The sequence below is a fragment of the Moschus berezovskii genome, chromosome 17 (genome assembly GCF_049115385.1).
Source record: "Moschus berezovskii isolate FMDL1 chromosome 17, NW_MosBer_1.0, whole genome shotgun sequence".
Lineage (NCBI taxonomy): Eukaryota > Metazoa > Chordata > Mammalia > Artiodactyla > Moschidae > Moschus > Moschus berezovskii.
This window is the reverse complement of record NC_142476.1, coordinates 54,627,204-54,649,161: the sequence shown is the minus strand read 5'-3', so window position 1 is coordinate 54,649,161 and position 21,958 is coordinate 54,627,204. Positions and strand designations below refer to the sequence as shown.

Genomic DNA, 21,958 nt, shown 5'->3' with positions numbered 1-21,958 from the left:
GTCTCAAAACGCAGCTGTACAAATAAACTAAATCATGGTTAGAATTCTGTCAGCTAATTATGGTAATCATAAGAAACCACCCAGGCCAAAAACCCAACAGTCATCCTCAAAACTCTCCCATTTAGTGAAAAACTGAGTCCTCCCCCTTCTACCCTTAACCCCTGCCACCATGTTTTCCCCAGTCCTTGTCATCTCTTAGCAGGACTATTCTAATAATACCCTCATTGAACCTCCTTGCTATAGTCCATCTTCCACGCTGCCACCCAAGTGAACATCAGAAATCAGCTAAGTTATTCCTCTCCAGGGGAAGTAACTCCACTGAGAGTTTTCACTGCTTTCCACGTACTGAATATCTACTTGTTAACAGGTTGGTGCAAAAGTAATCACAGGTTTGCACTGCTGAACTTTTCCATTTGAGACTAGAATAGATTCTTGTAAGTGTGGTTATGTCACACATCATTTTGATGCACATTTCTTGCTTTATGTTTTTTGCTAATTATTATTACTTGTTGTTTATATGTATTTTAGACTATGGAAATGACGTTAGACACAAAAGCAAATTCGAGCGATTTTCTTATTTGAGTTCAAAACGGGTCAAGAAGCAAGAGACAACTTGTAACATCAGCAAATCCATTTGGCCCAGGAACTGCTAATGAATGTACAGTGCAGTGGTGGTTCAAGAAGTTCTGCACAGGAGACGAGTCTTGGCGGTGAGGAGCATAGTGGCCAGCCACAGAAGTTGACAACAATGAACTGAGAGCATCATTGAAGCTGATCCTCTTACAACTCCACAAGAAGTTGCCCAAGAACTCAACGTCAATCATTCTACAGTCCTTCGGCATTTGAAGCAAATTGGAAAGGTGAAAAAGCTCAATAAATGGGTGCCTCATGAGCTGACCAAAAATAAAAAAAATGGTCATTTTGAAGTGTCACATTCTTTTATCCTATCCAACAACAATGACTCATTTCTCAACTGGACTGTGATGTGCAACATAAAGTGGATTTTATAGGACAACCAGTGAAGACCATGTAAGTCCAGGAGCTGGACTGAGCAGAAGCTCCAAAACACTTCCCAAAGTCAAACTTACCAAAAAAGGGGTCACAGTTACTGTTTGGTGGTCTGCTGCTAGTCTGACCCACTACAGCTTTCTGAATCCCAGCAAAATCATTACATCTGAGAAGTACGCTCAGCAAACCGATGAGATGCAATGAAAACGTCAACACCTGCGCTGGCACTGGTCAATAGATTGGGCCCGATTCTCTGCAGCAGTGCTCAACCATACGGCACACAATCCAATGCTTGAGAAGCTGAATGAATTGGGCCACAAAGTTTTGCCTCACCTGACCTCTCACCAACCGACTACCACTTCTTGAAGCACCTCGGCAACTCTTTTGCAGAGAAAATGTTTCCCCAACCAGCAGGACACAAAAAATGCTTTCCAAGAGTTCGTTGAATCTGAAGCACGAATTTTTTTGCTACAGGAATTAACAAACTTATTTCTGACTGGCAAAAATGTGCTGACTGTAATGGTTCCTGTTTCCATTACTGTTTCAGAGTTAGAGTGCTTCGCTCCTCATCTACACTCTCAGACACAAAGCAGCTGCAGGCTGTGACAACTGCTGCTGTAGACGTGCACACAAAGTGCTAGAGCAGCTAGGCTGCAGAGCCCGCCCCAGTGTCTACGGCCTTGGACACAGCCGCCCCGCAGGGGACCTGGCCTGGCTTCTGTGACTCACTTCAGTCAAGAGGATGTGACTGAAGTGATGGGGTCAGTTCCCAATCTCTGCCTTAGGAAGGCTGCTTGGGCTCTTGTGGTCACCTTGGGCGGCCATGTAAGAAGTCCGCCGACCCTGCTAGGGAAATCATGTGGAGATGTCACATGGGGGAACAAGGGCCCTGAGATGTCTGGAGACTTTGTGGAGAGAGAGCCCCAGATAAGCCTGGCTTTTCCGCCCTCCCCTCCAAGGTGCCAAGGAGCTGTGTGGATGTGTTCTGGGGCCCCAGATGACTGTTGCCTCCACTGACATCATGTGGAACAACAGAACCCACAAGCTGAGCTCAGTCAATCCAAAGAATTACGAGAATTAATAAAGTGTTGTGAGACTTCCCTGGTGGTCCAGCGATTAAGAATCTACTTTGCAAGGCAGGGGACACAGGTTTGATTTCTGGTTGGAGAACTAAGATCCCACATGCCGTGGGGCAACCAAGAGCGTGCACCACAGCTCCAGAGCCCTCATGCTGCGACTGAGACCCAACGCAGCCAAATAAACCAAAACGTAAATCAATAAAATGACTGTCGTGTCAAGATACTAAGTAGTTTTGGGGCAGTCTGCTACACAGGTAACAACTATTCATTATCTCCCATCTTCTCACTTCTTGAAAGCAGGGAGTGTGTTACACACCTCTATGGTCCCAGTACTTAGGCATAAGAACTGGCCTGAAACCAGGTCTTACCATCTTTAAATAAATGAATCTCATAGAAAAACAGACAAAATCTTTCCAAACCTCATACTGAGTTGAACAGTGTCTCCCCAGAATTCATGCCCACCCAGAACATGACCTTAAATGAGGTCATACTGGGTTAGAGTGGACCTTAAATCCAGTGATCAGTGTCCTTATAAAAAGGCCATGTGCCAACAAAAGCAGAAACTGAAGCAACACAGCGACAAGCCCAGAAATGGCAAAGGGCTACCAGAAGCTGGGAGGAGGTCAAGGAATAACTCTCCCCCAGCGCCTTCAGAGGGGGCCCAGTGGACACCCTGACTGGGGGTTTCTGGCCTCCAGAATGACAAGAGAATAGATTTCCATTATTTAAGCCACGCAGGTTGTAGTAGTTTGTTCCATCAGTCACAGGAAACCAATACAAACCCGGAGGCCCAGAGTGGGCAAAGGTAACAGGAGCCCTGGTGGTGGATCAACGGGCTAAAAACCACGGACAAGAACCATCTCCTTTCCTCTCAGCTACATTCTAATTATTTTATAGTAAGTTAATTATGACACATGCAGTTTCTCTTCACAAAGCATCCCACAAACAAACCTTGTCAATTTTCCTCCAAAGAATTAGCAAGCAGAATTACAGGTTTCTGGTTATAAAGAAGTGAAGACTAAATATGCTGGTTTAACCGCTTTGCCTGGGTGACTGGCCTGGAAATGTAGTTTTCGTGTCCGCCCTTTGGGTTCCAGGAGGCTTTCTCATCGAAATGCTGTCTCAGGCCTTCTCAGCTCTTACCCAAATGCCCCCAAGCCCCCTCTTCCTTCCAGCCCAACCCCCTGGATGACTCCGTGGGCGCCCGCCCGCTGGCCCGCCCACCCCTACCTGGGGCAGGATGACCTTCTTCAGCTGCTCCTGCGTGAAGTGCTCCACGTAGGCCTCCAGGTGGGACAGCAGCACCACACGCACGTGCTCCTCGTGCACCTCGAACAGCCGCAGCAGCACAGGGACCACCCGCGCCTGGAACAGGGCTGGTGAGAGGAGGCAGGGGGTTTCTCCGTGCGTGTTGTCTTCCCCCAGATCAGACAGGAAAAAAATCATCACTTCAGTGAAAGGAGCATGAAGCTGAGTGCGTAAACCGAGCCCTGGACTTCACACACAATCCCAAGTACTTTTCGAAATTCTTATGTCCCAAACCAAAGGCAAGTGCTTCTTTGACCCTGTATTACTCAAGGCTTAACTCTTTTAAGTACACTCCACCTTGTAGGAGTGTTTCTGAAACACTCTTATCATACTTAATGTACTGCAAAGAAAGCTTAAGTTTTAATATAATTCTGAGTGGATAGCTCTCTGTATTAATACATTCATGTCTAATCCAGGAGAAATTTCATATACTAGATTCTAACTGATATTGTTGCAATTTTTCCTGCAAAGCCAGGAAGTGTTAAATGCTACAACAGGAGCTGGTCCTCTCTTCTGAGCAGTTAAGGAAGGTCCTTCAACAGAAATAGGCATCAGAACCATTTGGAGACCTTTGAAAATATGTATTCACCTGTCCTCCCTCTGTCCCTAACCCTAACCCCAATTTTTAGGGGGCCAGACACAGGCAAATTTAGAAAAAGCTCTCCAGGTCATTCAGATCACCACACAGTAAGGACGCACTGTTTAAATGGGGACGAATAATTCCCAAACTCTATAATTACCAAGAATACTTTGGAAAAAAATTCACCTTTTTTAGGGCCGAGGAGATAAGGAAGAAAACTCTTAACAGCTACTGGCTCTGCAAACACCAGCTGGTTAAGCAGAAGAGGCACCAACCGTGAGGCTATTAATTCCTCTGACAGGCAGCTGACTCTGTCCAGCAGGAATCTGGGGGCAAAGAAGGAACGCCTGGGACACTGAAGCAGCTTACTTGCAGTTGAGGCTCGCGCAGCCTTAGCCCACATCTCGAAGTGATGCATCTGAAGCGTGGCTAGGGAAACTGAACAGGTGGGTCCCCAGATATTTAAGAAAAACACAGAAGGTGTCAGCCAACGCCAGCTAGTCAGTACACAGACAACCTCCAATCCAAGCTAGGAATTTTTTTTCAACAAATTGCCCCTCATTAATAATAGCAAGAGTGTCCTCTTTACCCCCTAATAAGCCAGAGTCTTTCTAGTCAATAAAAGGTACTTTCTCAAATTGAAAACACATGTGTATGCTTAGTCGCTCAGTCATGTCCAACTCTTTGTGACCCCATGGACTGCAGTCCACCAGGCTCCTCAGTTCATGGAATTCTCCAGGCAAGAATACTGGAATGGGTTGCCATTTCCTTCTCCAGGGGATCTTCCTGACCCAGGGATCGAACCCAGGTCTCCAGCATTGCAGGCAGATTCTTTACTGTCTGAGCCACCAGGGAAGCCCATTTGAACACACACAGGATATTACATTACTTAAAGTTTCTATGGTAAACAAAACACTGGCTTTTGTTAGAAGCTAAGTACAAGCACTTTGTTAAGAAATACACAGACATCAGGTATTAACAGTAATAACATGCCACCAGACAAGCACCCTGAGCAAGTATCTTGCCTCCGACCTAATCAGGAAACAGACCATACCAAGCATTACCTCCTTCAAGCCCCTCAGCCACCATCCACAAACAGGTCCACGGCCAGAATGATTTCCAGGTACCAAGGATGTGAGGGATTCCTCTTATGTAAGGCCATCGCTCCAACATCCCCTTCTACCCCAGGGCCAGAGGACAACAGCCCCCCAGCACAAGGGGGGTTTCAGTTCCTCCCTCACTCCCACCAGCTCCATTCTGTGAGTCTAAAGACATGCTCCCATCTTTTCCAGCCTTAAAAACAGCCTTACTTGACTCGCTTAGCAACTCAGTAGCAAATCCATGCTCCTCTCCTCCAAGCTTTTCAGGTTTTACCCAAAGTCCCTGTTTTCACCTTCTGCTCACATTTCAATTCACAGCAGTTTGATTCTCTCTGCTGAAATGGCTTTTTCTAAGACAAGGTTACAAAAGCTCTCTTGATGGCAAAGGGATCACTATCTTTCTCAAATTCTCTACCGTTTGGAATACCAGCCCTCCTGTTTCTCTCTGAATCTCCCCTAACCACTGCTTCTGCCTCACTTGTCAGCCACTCCTTCCCCACCAGGCCCCTGACAAGCTGGGTGCCCCAAGTCCTTTTCATGCTACCCACTTTCTCCGGGAAAATGTCAATGACTACAGGCTAATGAACCTTAATATTCACCTCCAGCTCATCCTCATCAGACTTCTCTCCTGAGATGCAGGCCCATGTCCATCTCTACCTGGAGGCCCACAGCCACTTCCAACCAACAAGGACACCAGATCCTATGTCTTCCCTCCAGTATTTTCCAGCTCATTTAGTGATAATCGCTAAAGCTTGCCAGTGTTTGTTTTAATATTTCTTATCTGTGTCTTCACTGTACCATTGCTGCCCTTACATGAGGCCTCCCATCTACTGCTGGCCTGCCATGGTCTGCCAACCAACCCAAACCTTACATGAAGTAAAGCTGTGCCCCCTCCGTAGAAAGCAGAGTAATCCACCCAAGGTAAGAGTCATCCGTCTCACAGCCTGTTTTCACTCCTTTGACAGTTTCAAGGCCTGAAGCCCACCACTTACCAGTAGCGTCAATGCTCCTCTTGGCTACATCCGAGGGTGCCTGCCCTACCCCCTCCAGCAGGACTCAAGAGGTCGTCACTCCACACACAAGACCTACTGCGTTTCGCCTTTGTGCCCTGCTTCACATTGCCTCTCTGCCCAGAAGAGCTTTTCTCTAACCTCCTCCTCCCCGCCCCGTCCTCTGTGTTCTCAGGACATGCCCCTCAAGCTCCACTACTGTCTAAGGATTATCAGTCTGTATCTGTTTCCTTCACCAGAACTATACATCCCAGGGTCTAGCAGAGAGCCTGACATAGAAGAAATGTCACTGAACTCTGTCTAAGAAACCCAATGACAGACTCGTCTTCTCTAGGACACCTGAAGTGATTACATGGACTTAATCCAAGTTACTAAATTTTAAGGCCTGAATTTTCTGAACTTACTTGAAAAATTCAGTTTTTTCCTCTTCGCTCTTCAATGTTAAACTTTTCAAGAAATTTACAACTTCTAGAAAATCATTCCTAAATGCCAAAAAGAAAAAAAAAATGCAGGACAACAGATTAAAGAAGGCACATTAAATATCAAAGCCATAACCGCAGACCACACGATAATACTACCCAACAAAGACCCTCTCCCTTGACCACGTGGAAGATTCTACCATAACTAAGTAGCTTAGAAGACAAGTGCTATAGGAGAGGCCCATAGGGAATTTAATATTTTAAGAATATCAAAGAGATCTGTGAAGAGTAACATGCTTAACCACACACATGTGTGCATACACAAACGCGAACAAATGCTGTGGTTTTAATAAAATCATCATAATCATCCAAACATTTTGTTGTAATAGGATGTGGTTACATGAAATGTCCTCGGAGAAATGCTTTTACCATTACAGAACAGTTGCTGATTCTCAAGTCTCCTCTGGGAAAGTAATAACTATTAAAGAGGGTTGAAGAAAGAGGCATTTCTGGTACAAGTCACAGGGATCTTCTCATTTCGCCTGTTTTAAGTTGTGTGGTGACTTTTCCAGCCAGGCAGGGAGAGGGTGACAAGAGTGGGTGGTTTTCTGCAGGACCTCCAGACAGTCCCAAAGCCAGCTCAGCTCCAAGCAAACGTGGCCCCTGGGAGGGAGGCTTTAGCAGTAGCCAGCAGCCCCCACCAGCAGGGCTGACCTCCTCTCCTGGGTCTCCACACTTCACCTTTGTACCTGTTTCCCTCTGGCTTGGCAGAAGGAGCACAAATGCCTTGACCAGAGTGTAAAATGGCACCCCACTCCAGTACTCTTGCCTGGAAAATCCCATGGATGGAGAAGCCTGGTAGGCTGCAGTACATGGGGTCGCTATGAGTCGGACACGACTGAGCGACTTCCCTTTCACTTTTCGCTTTCATGCATTGGAGAAGGAAATGGCAACCCACTCCAGTGTTCTTCCCTGGAGAATCCCAGGGACGGGGGAGCCTGGTGGGCTGCCCTCTATGGAGTTGCACATGGTCGGACACAACTGAAGCGACTTAGCAGCAGCAGCAGAGTGTAAAATCAGATGGCTTGACTGCCTTGGCAGGAGCTCCGGCCCTGCCTCCTCCCCCTGTCCCTGGCTGGGCTTTCCCCTCACGGGCAACAATCCCCCCAGGGGCAAAATCCTCTCTCATCTAACAATTTATGAAAGAGGGAGCTGGTGTGTAGTTCTACCTTCCGTCTCCTGTTTTTTTTTTTTTTTTAATTGAAGGATAATTCAATTCAACTTTACAATGCTGTGTTGGTTTCTGCCAAACATCAACACGAATTAGCCATAGGTATACCTATGTCCCCTTCCTCTCCCCTCTGTTTCATCCAAAAGTCGTACTAAAGAACTCCTACCACACACAGTGATGAGGGAATCTATTTACTGTAAGGGATTCTTCTCCGCAGAGAGTCTATCAGTCTGAAACATCCCCCCCAAAACACATGGAGATAACTTCGTTAAAGGACTCATAATGGGAAAGGTTTGAATAGCTCTTTGGAACATAAGTAACAAAGCCCATGTAACCACAAGGAAAATACCCACTCTGCTGTGTTTAATGACATATCTCATCCTATCTTAGAGGAAATTTTCCCCCTCTAGGGATAATATCAGCTATCCCTTCACTCTGATTTCTCTCAGGCTTTCCGACTGCAAACACACAAGGATTTTTAGTTTCACAACTGACACGGGTTTGATTTTGCTAATAAAAGTTATGAATGAAGAGTTAACCCGTGCAGAAGTTCTGCAGACACGGAAATTTAAAAAACAAAGGACACATAATTAAAACTAACCTTGAAGAGAGGTTCAAAAATCTCTCTGAATCCAGCGACAGTATTGACAGCTATACTGTGCCCTCCCTCTAAATTGACTTCTTTGCTCTTTCATCACGAATTACTAAACAAAGAAAACAATCTTCCGCCTGCCTGAAGAAAAATAAGCTCATTTCCACGCCCATCCCCCACCAACAAGTAAAATTCAACAATAACAAACTAGTATAAATAATACAATGTCAGCAAAACAGAGAGACTGTGTTAACATTCAGTTCCTCTATTAACTTCTCCAACCCTACACCACTGGACACAGCCTAGCTTCTTCACGTTCACAGAAGTCCTAAGGAATCCAGTGATAATGTCTAGACCCAGGCGTCCACGGTGAAGGGTTCCTAGAACTTCCTATCTGTGAGAGGAACGTGAGAGGCAATTATCATTTCTCCCTCTATTTCCCACGTGGACATGACTCACTCTCTCCTAATACTGAAGGACAACAGCAGCAGCAGCAAAAGGGCCTGCATCGCTCGGTCCTCCGAACCCCACCGCAGGAGTGTGGCCCACAGGACAGCAGGCGGGGGCAGGCAGCGCGCCGCACCGGGCGCCTCACCTGAAGAAGTCATGGCACAGGAGGGTGCAGAGCGCTGGCCGGCAGTGCGGGCTGGGACTCAGCAGGGCTGAGTGCAAGGTCTGTTGAAAGCTGGAGAGAATATCCGCTGAAACTGAAACCCAGAGCGACAGTTAGTTCCCACTGCCTCCTCCCTCCTGTTAGGACCTCTACAGCTGGAGGCTGACGGGCGCAAAAACCAACCTGGAAAAAGCCCAAACAGAGCCCTGGCTGCTGCTGAACAGCTCCCTGCCTGCCTGAAGTCAAACTCCTTGGCAGGTGGAGAAAATCATCCTGCCAACACGTCCACCCCTCTGCTCCCCTTGGAGGCCCCCACCTTTCCTGACTCTCAGCTTAACTCAGCTCAGGCCTAGAGGAGGAAGCTTAGTAAGTGGCAGGTTTGAGGGCCTTTTCAATCAAGTCTCCTAACCCTCAAAACACAGGAAGTTATTTGAAGGACTATATTTCCTCTCAAGGATGGTACATAATTGCCACCGTGCTAGACACAGTGAAGAGCAGTGAGTTCATCACCCACAAAGGATGTCCTAGAGCTTAATTCTCAAATGTTTAGGCTGGGACAGCTCAGAGCTGATGACTGAATGGTGCTTGTAACTTCAGAGGATGGAATGAACCAGACAGAAGAAACTGCATTAGAACTGCACAAAGCTGCAGTAACATGAGATACAGGCTGTAAAGGGGCTTAATGTATACAGACCCCAATACACATAAAGGATGGACATCTGAAGGCCTGGAGGAGAGTGCAGCGGGCTGTCAAGCATGAGGCCAGAGAACTCAGAGAACTATGTGCTCAGTAGCCTGGCCTTTAAGGGCCAACCAAAGGAAAAAGTAATGAGTGAATGAAATCATGACCAAAAAAAAAAAATCGAAAGGACTTCGAAAGAATCAAGATAAAGAAATGTTAATTTAGAAATTAATTTAAAAATCTCTGAATCTTATCCTCAGATCACTACATACACATCAACAGCACCATTCATTTATTTATAGGCTGGTTTGATAAGGAATAGTCTTTAGACCATAAATACAGTACCAATCAATAAGATCATAATATAAGATACCCAAAGTCATAGTTCCAAGTGCTTCCTACTTAAAATTCTTTTAACTATTCAAAGTAAAGAAACCCAAAGCTTCTGCCCTCACTGCTATTACGATCTGCCCTGCACAAAGTTACTTGGTAAGCAACAGTTCCTTACTACGATCAAACACCGCAGCATCCACCATGGATGGCTGTCCCACTAATTCTGTGGATGCAGATAGCACAAGTCCAACTCACCCTGTTCACTTAAGACTGTGAGCAAACTTTCCACCAGTGTCCCAAAAGAATAGGCATCCCGGGCGTGTCCGTGGGACGCTGGTAGAGTCGTGAATTCTGGAGACTAAAAGCAGTAAAGACCATTACAACCAGAGGATCTGCTTTAGAAACCATTCCTAATCTTCTCTGAAGTACTTTCTCCCATTTCTGCGTTTAGTGTATCCAAAGTTAAATACACAGTATCGCACACAAATTTATAAGCTCTTAAAATGATCAGTGAATAGAATTTATCAAAGATATTAATAATATTAAATAAGGAGGGGGGAAAGGACATAATATATGTTTGTGGCTTTCAGAAATATTTCTGACTATAAACTGGAGTAAAAAAAATGATCAGCAGCATTATATGCACATATATGTGTAAGTACATAACAAAAACAAAAGTTTCATAAAACAGTTCTTAGCTTTGCTCCCTAAGATGTCCGGTGAGTCTATTTATTCCCTTATTTTTCTCCCTTAAAATGCCAGTCAGGACCCCTAAATTGATTCAAAACCTACAAATCGTTGGTTTGAAAGACACTAGTAAATACACACAGTACTGCTTTGAATAAACATGAATTATTTCAAGTCCTAGGTTGATACTTAAGTTTTTTGTTGGGTTTGTGTTTCCTGCAAAGCACACTAAATATGTCTTCAGGGATCAAAGTCTATAGTGGTTAAGGACAAATTTAGAAAGAACAAGTGCTTTTGAATTTATTGTTAAATATTATCTTTTTTTACCAGCACCATAATATTCATACCACTCTTCCTCACATCTTGGAATCCCAACTAACAGCAGACAGGCAGATGACCAGCTTGGGTGAAGCACAGGAAGGGGCTGGGCTCTTATTTCCTCAACTCTCATGGCTTCCACAAAGGTGCAAAGGCTCATGAAATGGCTATGACACCGCCACTCTGCCACACCGAGGTACCTTTTATCTTTCAGCACTATCACAGGTGTCTACATGACCAAAACGTAAGCTGAGTTTCAAGAGAAAAGGCTCTCTGCTGTGACGGCATGATCAGTCTCAGAAGCCTTCAAGGACAGAGGAATTCGGAAGTATCTATGACTTAGCAAAGAGGTGGGCAGAGGAAAGGTTTTTGTTTTGTTTTTTTTTTAAGTTTCATACTCAGTTACATAAAGAAGCCTTCGTGACATCTCAAGTGTATCATCTTACCATCTCTTCAGGAGGAATAGATGCTGGGTCTCTCACTGACCGAATACTCCTCAGAAACTAAGAGAAATAAATTAAGGAAAGTAATTCAAGCATATGTTTGGTGAATCAATCTCTTACATCAAGTTACAAAAGCAAAGAGCAATCAACAGCAATGAAACCTTCAAACCAATGCTACAGGCTAAATACATAAATTAAAAATCTTCATCACTGAAAAATGTAGATATAGTGCCCTGTATGGCACAAGACTTAGTGGAAAATAAATATCAATTTCCCTTTCCTTTTCCTTTGAGCTGGTTTAACAGACACCCCCTGGTGTTCAGAGGCATCTCTATATCTGATTTATTTATAAGGAAATTAGAAATACTTCTTTCTCATCCTACATGAAAGCGAAAGTCACTCAGTCAGTTCCGACTGTTTGTGACCCCATGGACCATGGAATTCCATGGAATTCTCCAGGCCATAATACTGGAGTGGGTAACTGTTCCCTTCTCCAGGGGATCTTCCCAACCCAGGGATTGAATCCAGGTCTCCCACATTGCAGGTAGATTCTTCACCAGCTGAGCCACCAGGGAAGACCCTCATCCTACGGAGATACTAATAAAAGGCTTCTCTAGCATAGGACAAATCTATCATTAATCTGCTCTCTGAATCAAGTCAGTCGTAAGTTGGTTACACATGAGATACGTGAGGACCTTACAAACTAGAGACAGAGCCAGCTTCCACAGAACAACATCCATCCACTGATTCATCAAAGATTATTTCTCAAAGCGCATATGTTCCAAATGCCATCTAGGGCACCAGCAATACATATTGAATGCAATAAATCCCTGTGCCCGTCCAGGAGCACACGACCTAAAATGTAAACTAAGACCTTTGATAACCTGCGCTGGTTGAGCACCTGGGAAGCCCAGGAGGAGGACTGCTCTTGCTGGGCAGGGGGCACTCGGGGAGGGCTTCACAAAGAGGAGACTTGGCCTGATCGAGACTTCGGCGAGCCGTCAGCCTCATCTCACATCCTGCAGAGTCCAGGGGAAGAAAGGGGGTGAAGGAGGAGAACCCCGCTAGGCTGCATGGAACAGGATGCAACCAGAGTGGAGCTCAATAACCGAGTGGCACCTGGAGCTGAAGGCAGGCTGGGAGGAGCTGCTGAAGGGCCTGGGGCACCGTGGTACAGAGTCTGGGGCATACCCACAGAGGGCATTGTGCTGGCATACTGATTAGCTGGAAGCGACTTCTGAGAAGAGAGGGGTCAACGGGGACAGAAATAACAGAGGAATGTCTTCATGGTGCAAGGAGCATTTGAGCTGAGCCAGAGCCCCTGAAGGTACACGTGCAGCAAGGCCCCCGTGAAACCTGCATATAAGGGACAGGGGTGTGAGGTGGAGCCAGGAAGGCAGGGAGCCCCCTCGTCAGTAAGGAAATCATGATGTGTGTGTTTGTGTGTGTTAAAAGGCTAAGTCTAGTGGCAACATGCAAAATTATGGAAATAAGAAACAAAACAGAGAACAGTAACACTGCTCAACTCAGGAGGGGAATTTGTAGACCTCTGTCAGACAAAATTATAAGACGGAGCACAGGCAGAATATCGTAGCCCACGAGGAGTTACGATGCACAGTCCCTGACACCAGCTCTTAGGACACAATGTATGACTCTGGAAAACACGAACAAGTGCTCAATGAACATGTCTAATGAGCCTAATACGTGCCAGGCCCTATTGAGGTGGATGGATAAAGATACACACACAACACTATCTCCCTCAAGAAGCTCAGCCACCGGTAAAGGTGGAGGCAATGAGGCATTAAACACTCAGTGGTAAAACTAAGCGCAGGTTACCACAGGAGCATAGAGAGTGGGCATTTAATGGAAAATTTGACCAAGCCACTTTACCTCTTCCAGTCTCAAGATACCTTCGCTCTAAAATGAGAGAAAAATAGATGACGCCTAGCCCCTCTGGACAGTAAAATCCTACAACCCTGTGAATGTGAGTACTGACAAAAAAGTCAAGTCTCCACACCTCAGCTCATAATACTGCTGGAGTGAAGTCCCCAGGGGAGAACCACACACCAAAATGCTATCAGACTCTGAGCGACAGAGGGCCTGGCACCTGGCTTACCTCTGGCGTGGCCTGAGGAACTTTGCAGACTGTTTCCATTCCTCCCAGCTTCCAGTGCCCATCTTCACTCACAAACACAGACGACACACAGACATTGTTGTGTGTGAGGTGTCCCTGGGAAAAAAGAACAGGAAGAAGATTGCCATTCCCATTTTCTGAGTAGAAGTTTTAGAAAACTAAGACCTCATCACCAACAAAAAAAGAATTATGGCAAGTCTTCCTACTTGTGACATAATAAACGGAACTACAACTTTAAGAAATGACAAATTCAATGAGCCAACTTAAGCATTATGAGGTTAAGAAAAAATGAAAAACACAATGGAAAGGCTTATCTCCCCCTGCCCAGTGAGGCAGGTTAATAAAGACACAAAAGCCACCGCACAGACATGGTACATCCCCATCTCCATTAGAGTCGGGAGATACAAGTGTCCTTATCGGTAAATTTACAAGTCTTTTCAGCCTACATAGTGTGCTTCAAACGCCTTTAAAGGAAAAATTTATCTTTGCTCCCATAAGGTTATTGTATTCATTTTCTCCTCTAAATTCTTTCCACCTACATTCTATCACGAACCCAGATCCACTTCACCTGAAATCTTGTCAGTAGGCATTAAAAAAATTCTGCCTGAAGAAGAGGAAAATGGAATGATAAGGACCACCAGAAATAGCCCATAGACCACAGAAGAGACAAATTTAAAACTATGTAAAAAAAAATAGTACAGTCAAATAAATGAGGGAAGAAAAAAACGAGAATGGGGATGAAGTATGTTTTTTTCTCAAACCAGAAATTATTCCAGTAGATAAGTGCATTTTAAATACTCCACCCATCAGAAACAATATGTACACATTTTATATACAAAACACTCCAAGGTATGTATATATTTTTTTAAAGGAAAGCTTAGAATAGTATTAGGGTGTGTTTCCGCTTGAGAAAAATAAAGGTGAATAAACACTTAGATATTTGCTTAAGACACACAAAGAGCATCTGTGGCCTAACACACTGATCACCGAGGTTATCTATGGCAAGAAGCAGCAGGGCCCTGGCTTCAAGGACAGGGACTTGTTTCCTTGTCTGCACTCTCATACTATTCAAACTTTTTACAGCATTCAAACATTTTTTCAACAGAGAAAACATTCCACCATAGTGCAGCATTAATAATTCTACTTATGTGTATCCTAGAAATACTTTTGAGACAACAAATTAAAAGTGATATTTGGAGAGTCTATCTCCCATTAACAGAAAAAATTATTTTAAAAACACATTAAGATGAGTCAAACACAAGTGCTTCTAAACTGTAACTGGTGTTTTATAATCTTGGGAGGCTGCCATAGGCCTTTATACTTCAGAATGTAAATCCCATCAAGAAACTAGTAGTTCAATAATACTGTTAAGAAACAGACCACAAGTAAACAATACCACATTATCCCCATAATAGCAAATACTGCCGTGGTATTAAGAGGCTGCCTCTCTTTGGCACCACCTACTTGAATGGGAAAGGGTGTGTAAAACTCTGCCTCTTTCTAAGAAATGATCATTTCTTTCAATTAAAAAAAAAAAAAAATTCCTGAAAACAAATAGAAACATGGTCCACACCAGCACTGATGTTACTAAACTTTTATCTCATCCTAATAACAGATACCAGCTGTAGATATTTTTAGGTAAAGACTTACCCAAAACTAGAGACAGACTATATAGTAAACTGAAATAAATCTATAAATAACTACCCAGGGACAAAGAACTTGTTGCCTGCTCCACAGACCACTTGTCTGTCTATAACATCTCCTGTGCTGTTTTCTCTCAGGAAGCTTTCTGATGAGAATAGTAACTTATGATTTCTATAGATATCAAAATTCACAAGCACTACCCCATACATCAGCCTCCATTTCCCACACCTGGTCTAAATGAAAGGCTGTGAGACAGACTGTCCAGGTTACTTACTCGGTCATGAAGGAAGATAAGAGCCAGCAATATGTCATAGATCCCAGCACAGACCTCTGCAGAAGACAATGTTTCCAAAACCACTTCCAGAGGCTGCACTCTCTCAGTGACGAGATGAATGCCGTCTGCTTCCACAGTGCAAGATAAAAACCTTAGCAAGCACGGGTGACGAAGGGTCTTCAGGTGCTTTAAAAGTACAAACAGAAAAGTCGGTAAAGTTAATGACTCAAAACAAGTTTAATTATAGTCTCATATATATTGTAATTAATTCAGAAAATGTATACTTAAATTCAAGGTCTTCTCCAGTTTCTTACCTCCCCCACCTAACCCCCAAGTTTCAAATAAGGCAAAGAAAAATCCATGACTTGTTTCTGACAGTGTTTACTTTACCAGCATTTATAGTACTCTATAGACACTTTCATTTCCATGAGTGTAACTAACACCCTCTTCCAACAACACAAGAGAAGACTCTACACATGGACATCACCAGATGGTCAACACCGAAATCAGATTGATTATATTCTTTGCAGCCAAAGATGGAGTAGCTCTATACAGTCAGCAAAAACAAGACCAGGAGCTGACTGTGGCTCAGATCATGAACTCCTCATTGCCAAATTAAGACTTAAATTGAAGAAAGCAGGGAAAACCACTAGATCATTCAGATATGAGATAAATCAAATCCTTTATGATAACACAGTGGAAGTGAGAAATAGATTTAAGGGACTAGATCTGATAGATAGAGTGCCTGATGAACTATGGACGGAGGTTCGTGACATTGTACAGGAGACAGGGACCAAGACCATCCCCATGGAAAAGAAATGCAAAAAAGCAAAATGGCTGTCTGAGGAGGCCTTATAAATAGCTTTGAAAAGAAGAGAAGTGAAAAGCAAAGGAGAAAAGGAAAGATATAAGCATCTGAATGCAGAGTTCCAAAGAATCGCAAGGAGAGATAAAAAAGCCTTCCTCAGTGATCAATGCAAAGAAACAGAGGAAAACAACAGAATAGGAAAAACAAGAGACCTCTTCAAGAAAATCAGATACACCAAGGGAACATTTCATGCAAAGATGGGCTCAATAAAGGACAGAAAGTTATGGACCTAACAGAAGCAGAAGATATTAAGAAGAGGTGGCAAGATTACACAGAAAAACTGTACAAAAAAGATCTTCACAACGAAGATAATCACGATGGTGTGATCACTCACCTAAGCCAGACATCCTGGAATGTGAAGTCAAGTGGGCCTTAAAAAGCATTACTACGAACAAAGCTAGTGGAGGTGATAATTCCAGTTGAGCTATTTCAAATCCTGAAAGATGATGCTGTGAAAGTGCTGCACTCAATATGCCAGCAAATTTGGAAAACTCAGCAGTGGTCACGGGACTGGAAAAGGTCAGTTTTCATTCCAATCCCAAAGAAAGGCAATGCCAAACAATGCTCAAACTACCGCACAATTCCACTCATCTCACATACTAGTAAAGTCATGCTCAAAATTCTCCAAGCCAGGCTTCAGCAATATGTGAACCGTGAACTTCCAGACGTTAAAGCTGGTTTTAGGAAAGGCAGAGGAACCAAAGATCAAATTGCCAACATCCGCTGGATCATGAAAAAAGCAAGAGAGCTCCAAAAAAACATCTATTTCTGCTTCATTGACTATGCCAAAGTCTTTGACTGTGTGGATCACAACCAACTTTGGAAAATTCTGAAAGAGATGGGAATACCAGACCACCTGACCTGCCTCTTGAGAAACCTATATGCAGGTCAGGAAGCAACAGTTAAAACTGGACATGGAACAACAGACTGGTTCCAAATAGGAAAAGGAGTACGTCAAGGCTGTGTATTGTCACCCTGCTTATTTAACTTATATGCAGAGTACATCATGAGGAACGCTGGGCTGAAAGAAGCACAAGCTCGAATCAAGACTGTGAGAAATATCCATAACCTCAGATATGCAAATGACACCACCCTTATGGCAGAAAGGGAAGAGGAACTAAAGAGCCTCTTGATGAAAGTGAAAGAGGAGAGTGAAAAAGTTGGCTTAAAGCTCAACATTCAGAAAACTAAGATATGGCATCTGGTCCCATCACTTCATGGGAAATAGATGGGGAAACAGTGGAAACAGTGTCAGACTTTATTTTTTTGGGCTCCAAAATCACTGCAGATGCTGATTGCAGCCATGAAATTGAAAGACGCTTACTCCTTGGAAGGAAAGTTATGACCAACCTAGATAGCATATTAAAAAGCAGAGACATCACTTGGCCAACAAAGGTCCATCTAGTCAAGGCTGTGGTTTTTCCTGTGGTCATGTATGGATGTGAGAGCTGGACTGTGAAGAAAGCTGATCGCTGAAGAATTGATGCTTTTGAACTGTGGTGTTGGAGAAGACTCTTGAGAGTCCCTTGGACTGCAAGGAGATCCAACCAGTCCACTCTAAAGGAGATCAGTCCTGGGTGTTCATTGGAAGTACTGATGCTAAAGCTGAAATTCCAATACTTTGGCCACCTCATGTGAAGAGTTGACTCACTGGAAAAGACTCTGATGCTGGTAGGGACTGGGGGCAGGAGGAGAAGGGGACAACAGAGAAGGAGATGGCTGATGGCATCACTGACTCGATGGACATGAGTTTGAGTGAACTCCGGGAGTTGGTGATGGACAGGGAGGCCTGGCGTGCTGCGATTCATGGAGTCGCAAAGAGTCGGACACGACTGAGCAACTGAACTGAACTGAACTGAAGCCCCCACGAGCCCAGATTTCCAATGATTATTGCTATAAACTCTGAACAAAACACCGAAAACAACACCTGAGTACTCTGAAAAGTAAACAAGAGCATGTAGATTATGGAGGGCAGTCATCCATGGGGTGAGATTCTTGGTTCGGGGGATGTCCCTTCTCACAGCTGTGTGTTGAAGGCAGGCCCCAGGTGCAGAGCCTGCAGCAAAGGTGGCTAAAACTCTAATGGAAACTCTGCCATCTTTGTGGCCAGAAGAACTGAAGCAGGTTTGAGTATGAGGAAGCTGTCCCAGAGGAGAGAGCCGAGGAAGGGAGAAGAAGAGGCCCCAGTAATCTGTATACCCACACAGGTCTCAGACTAACCCTGGAACCAAACATGCACAGGACAGACCCAAATTAGCACAGCAAAGTTTTGAAAAATGAACTAAGGTTTTAACTACCATGCACAGGAAGGGTGATAGGAGAGCAGTTTTTAAAAATAGGTGGGGCAGGAGCTTGAACCCAAGGGAATTGACCATCTGCAAATGAAAAACATCAACATTCTCCAGAGAATTATAACAGAACCAAGAGTCTACGCAACAGGGCATTCAAAATGTCCAGGACGCAATCCAAAATCACTCAGAAGATAAAGAATCATGAAAATGTGAAAAAACAGCCAACAAATACCTACCCCAAGACTGACCAGACACCAGATACTAGAAATTATCAGAAGGAATCTGAAGCAGCTATCACCACCATTCCCCCCTGGAGATAAAGGAAACAGTTATAAAATAAGTAGAAAGACAGAGGCTCTCAGAAGAGAAATGAATGTTACTACAAATGGAAATTTGATAAATTAAAAATATTACAAATAAAAAAATACAACGGATGAACTTAATAACAGAATGACGATAGAGACAAGACTCAGTGAACCTGAAGTTGTCAACCAATCTAAAGAACAAGGAAGAAAAAGCAAGAGAAAAGGTCAGAGCTTCTGAAACCTGGGTGACGATGACAAAAAGTTTAATGCACATAACTGGAGTTCTAAAAAAAAAAGAAGAAATAATTGGGACATAAAAAAATATAATGGCTGAAAACTCCCCAAATTTGGCCAAATACTTAAGTTTACAGATTTAAGAACGTCAATAAATGTGCTAAATAAGATAAATCAGAGAAAACTATACCTAAACACATTATGATCAAACTGCTGAAAATCAAAGATCAATTTAAAAATCTTAGAAGTAGCTAGAGAAAAACAACACAGGTGGAGAGATAAACTGAATGATACTAATTTCCTATAAGAAACCAGAATCCAAAAGATAAAGGGAAACTACCATTAAAGCAATGAAACAACAAAAAAAAATCATCAAACCTGAATTCTGTAACTAGCAAAAATACCCTTCAGGAAAGAAGGCAAATTAAAAGCATTTTTCATCAAGACAACAGAAAAGTTGTTGCTAGATGATCTGCTCTACAAAAATGCTAAAGAAAGTTCAAGCTGAAAAGGAAACACCACCAAAGGGAAACCTGAATCTTCAGGATTGAAAGAAGAGCATCCAAAATAGTAAATATCGGGTTAAAGCTGAAGGTTACATTTTTTCCCTCTTATTTAAAATATATATGACTATGTAGAGTAGGCACTGTAACACTTGCCTGGCAAGGGTTTCCTTGTGTGTGATGTATATGCATGCCTGCCTGCCTGTGTGCACATAAAGTTAATATACATGTAACAAAAGGATAGCAGGGTTGGAGGCTGGAGAGATCTATGTGATTCCAAGACTTCGACATTTTATGTGACTGTGGTACAATTAGTGGTTAGTATTAACTAACCACAGTTAATAACCATAACTAATTAAAAGTTAGTTATGTATACTGAAGTCCTCAGTTTAACTATTTAAAAAAAAATAAAGAAATATAGAGCCCCCATTCAAGATACATTAAAATAGAATACTAAAAATATTAAAATAATTCACAGGAAGGGGGAACAGAAGAACAAAAATCAGAAGGGGATGAAAAGAAAACAAATGATAATTACATTAAATGTTAAAAAATTAAACACTAAAATAAAGAGTGGATAAAAAAGGAAGATCCAACTACATGCTGCCTACAGAAGACATACTTTAGACATAAAAGACAGAGATAGGTAAATGAACAGAAAATAAATGAATTTGATGGAAAAGGATATCAGTAAACAAAAGAAGGCTGACATGGATATATCCCTATCAGACAAAATATACTTCAAGACAAAGAGTATGGCCAGAGATAAAATGGGACAGTTACTTAAAGAATAAAAGGGATAATTCATTAAAAAGACATAACCAATTATAAATGTGTATGCGCATAAGAGCAGAAACTCAAGATACACATGAAGTAAAAACTGGGAAAATAGAAAGAAAAAACAGACAATTTCACAATCACAGCATCAGAGTTGGAGATTTTAAAGCTCCTGTCTCAACAATCAACAGAAAAAAAAAAATCAATAGAACTAGGAGAAAATAAACTAAATAAAATAGAAACTTAGAAAATCTGAATAATAGCTACATGAATCAAATTGAGATTTAGAAAACACTTTATCCAATTGCAGAATCAGTATCAGTATCACTATCAGTTCAGTCGCTCAGTCGTGTCCGACTCTCCGCGACCCCATGAATCACAGCACACCAGGCCTCCCTGTCCATCACCAACTCCCGGAGTACACTCAAACTCATGTCCACAGAGTCGGTGATGCCATCCAGCCATCTCATTCTCCGTCGTCCCCTTCTCCTCCCGCCCCCAACCTTTCCCAGCATCAGAGTCTTTTCCAGTGAGTCAACTCGTCGCATGAGGTGGCCAAAGTATTGCAGTTTCAGCTTTAGCATCAGTCCCTCCAATGAACATCCAGGATTGATCTCCTTTAGAATGGACTGGTTGGATCTCCTTGCAGTATAAGGGACTCTCAAGAGTCTTCTCCAACACCACAGTTCAAAAGCATCGATTCTTCGGCGATCAGCCTTCTTCACGGTCCAACTCTCACAACCATACATGACCACGGGAAAAACCATTGCCTTGACTAGACGGACCTTGGTTGGCAAAGTAATGTCTCTGCTTTTTAATATACTATCAAGGTTGGTCATAACTTTCCTTCCAAGGAGCAAGCGTCTTTTAATTTCATGGCTGCAATCAGCATCTGCAGTGATTTTGGAGCCCAAAAAAACAAAGTCTGACACTGTTTCCACTGTTTTTCCATCTATTTCCCATGAAGTGATGGGACCAGATGCCATGATCTTTGTTTTCTGAATGTTGAGCTTCAAACCAACCTTTTCACTCTCCTCTTTCACTTTCATCAAGAGGCTTTTGAGTTCCTCTTCACTTTCTGCCATAAGGGTAGTGTCATCTGCATATCTGAGGTTATTGATATTTCTCCCAGCAATCTTGACTCCAGCTTGTGCTTCTTCCAGCCCAGCGTTCCTCATGATGTACTCTGCATATAAGTTAAATAAGCAAGGTGACAATATACAACCTTGACGTACACCTTTTCCTATTTGGAACCAGTCTGTTGTTCCATGTCCAGTTCTAACTGTTGCTTCCTGACCTGCATACAGGTTTCTCAAGAGGCAGGTCAGGTGGTCTGGGATTCCCATCTCTTTCAGAATGTTCCACAGTTTATTGTGATCCACACAGTCAAAGGCTTTGGCATAGTCAATGAAGCAGAAATAGATGTTTTTCTGAAACTCTCTTGCTTTCTCCATGATCCAGCGGATGTTGGCAATTTGATCTCTGGTGCCTCTGCCTTTTCTAAAACCTGCTTGAACATCTGGGA

General features: G+C 43.2%; 1 protein-coding gene across 3 annotated transcripts in view; it reads right to left on the bottom strand.

Annotated features, from left to right (window-relative positions):
• The window catches only part of SCYL3 (SCY1 like pseudokinase 3), a 44,659-nt gene that overhangs the window by 13,045 nt on the left and 9,656 nt on the right, over positions 1-21,958 (bottom strand). For 2 of the 3 annotated variants that reach the window (XM_055419669.2, XM_088845482.1), the window contains exons 3-10: positions 15,456-15,641; positions 13,520-13,633; positions 11,407-11,463; positions 10,211-10,313; positions 8,923-9,034; positions 6,490-6,567; positions 4,162-4,301; positions 3,318-3,502 (exon numbers count right to left, since the gene is read on the bottom strand). In XM_055419669.2, coding sequence (XP_055275644.1) covers positions 3,318-3,502; positions 4,162-4,301; positions 6,490-6,567; positions 8,923-9,034; positions 10,211-10,313; positions 11,407-11,463; positions 13,520-13,633; positions 15,456-15,641 — 975 coding nt within the window. The remainder of the gene's footprint in view (positions 1-3,317; positions 3,503-4,161; positions 4,302-6,489; positions 6,568-8,922; positions 9,035-10,210; positions 10,314-11,406; positions 11,464-13,519; positions 13,634-15,455; positions 15,642-21,958) is intronic. The other variant, XM_055419670.2, reaches the window with a different exon arrangement.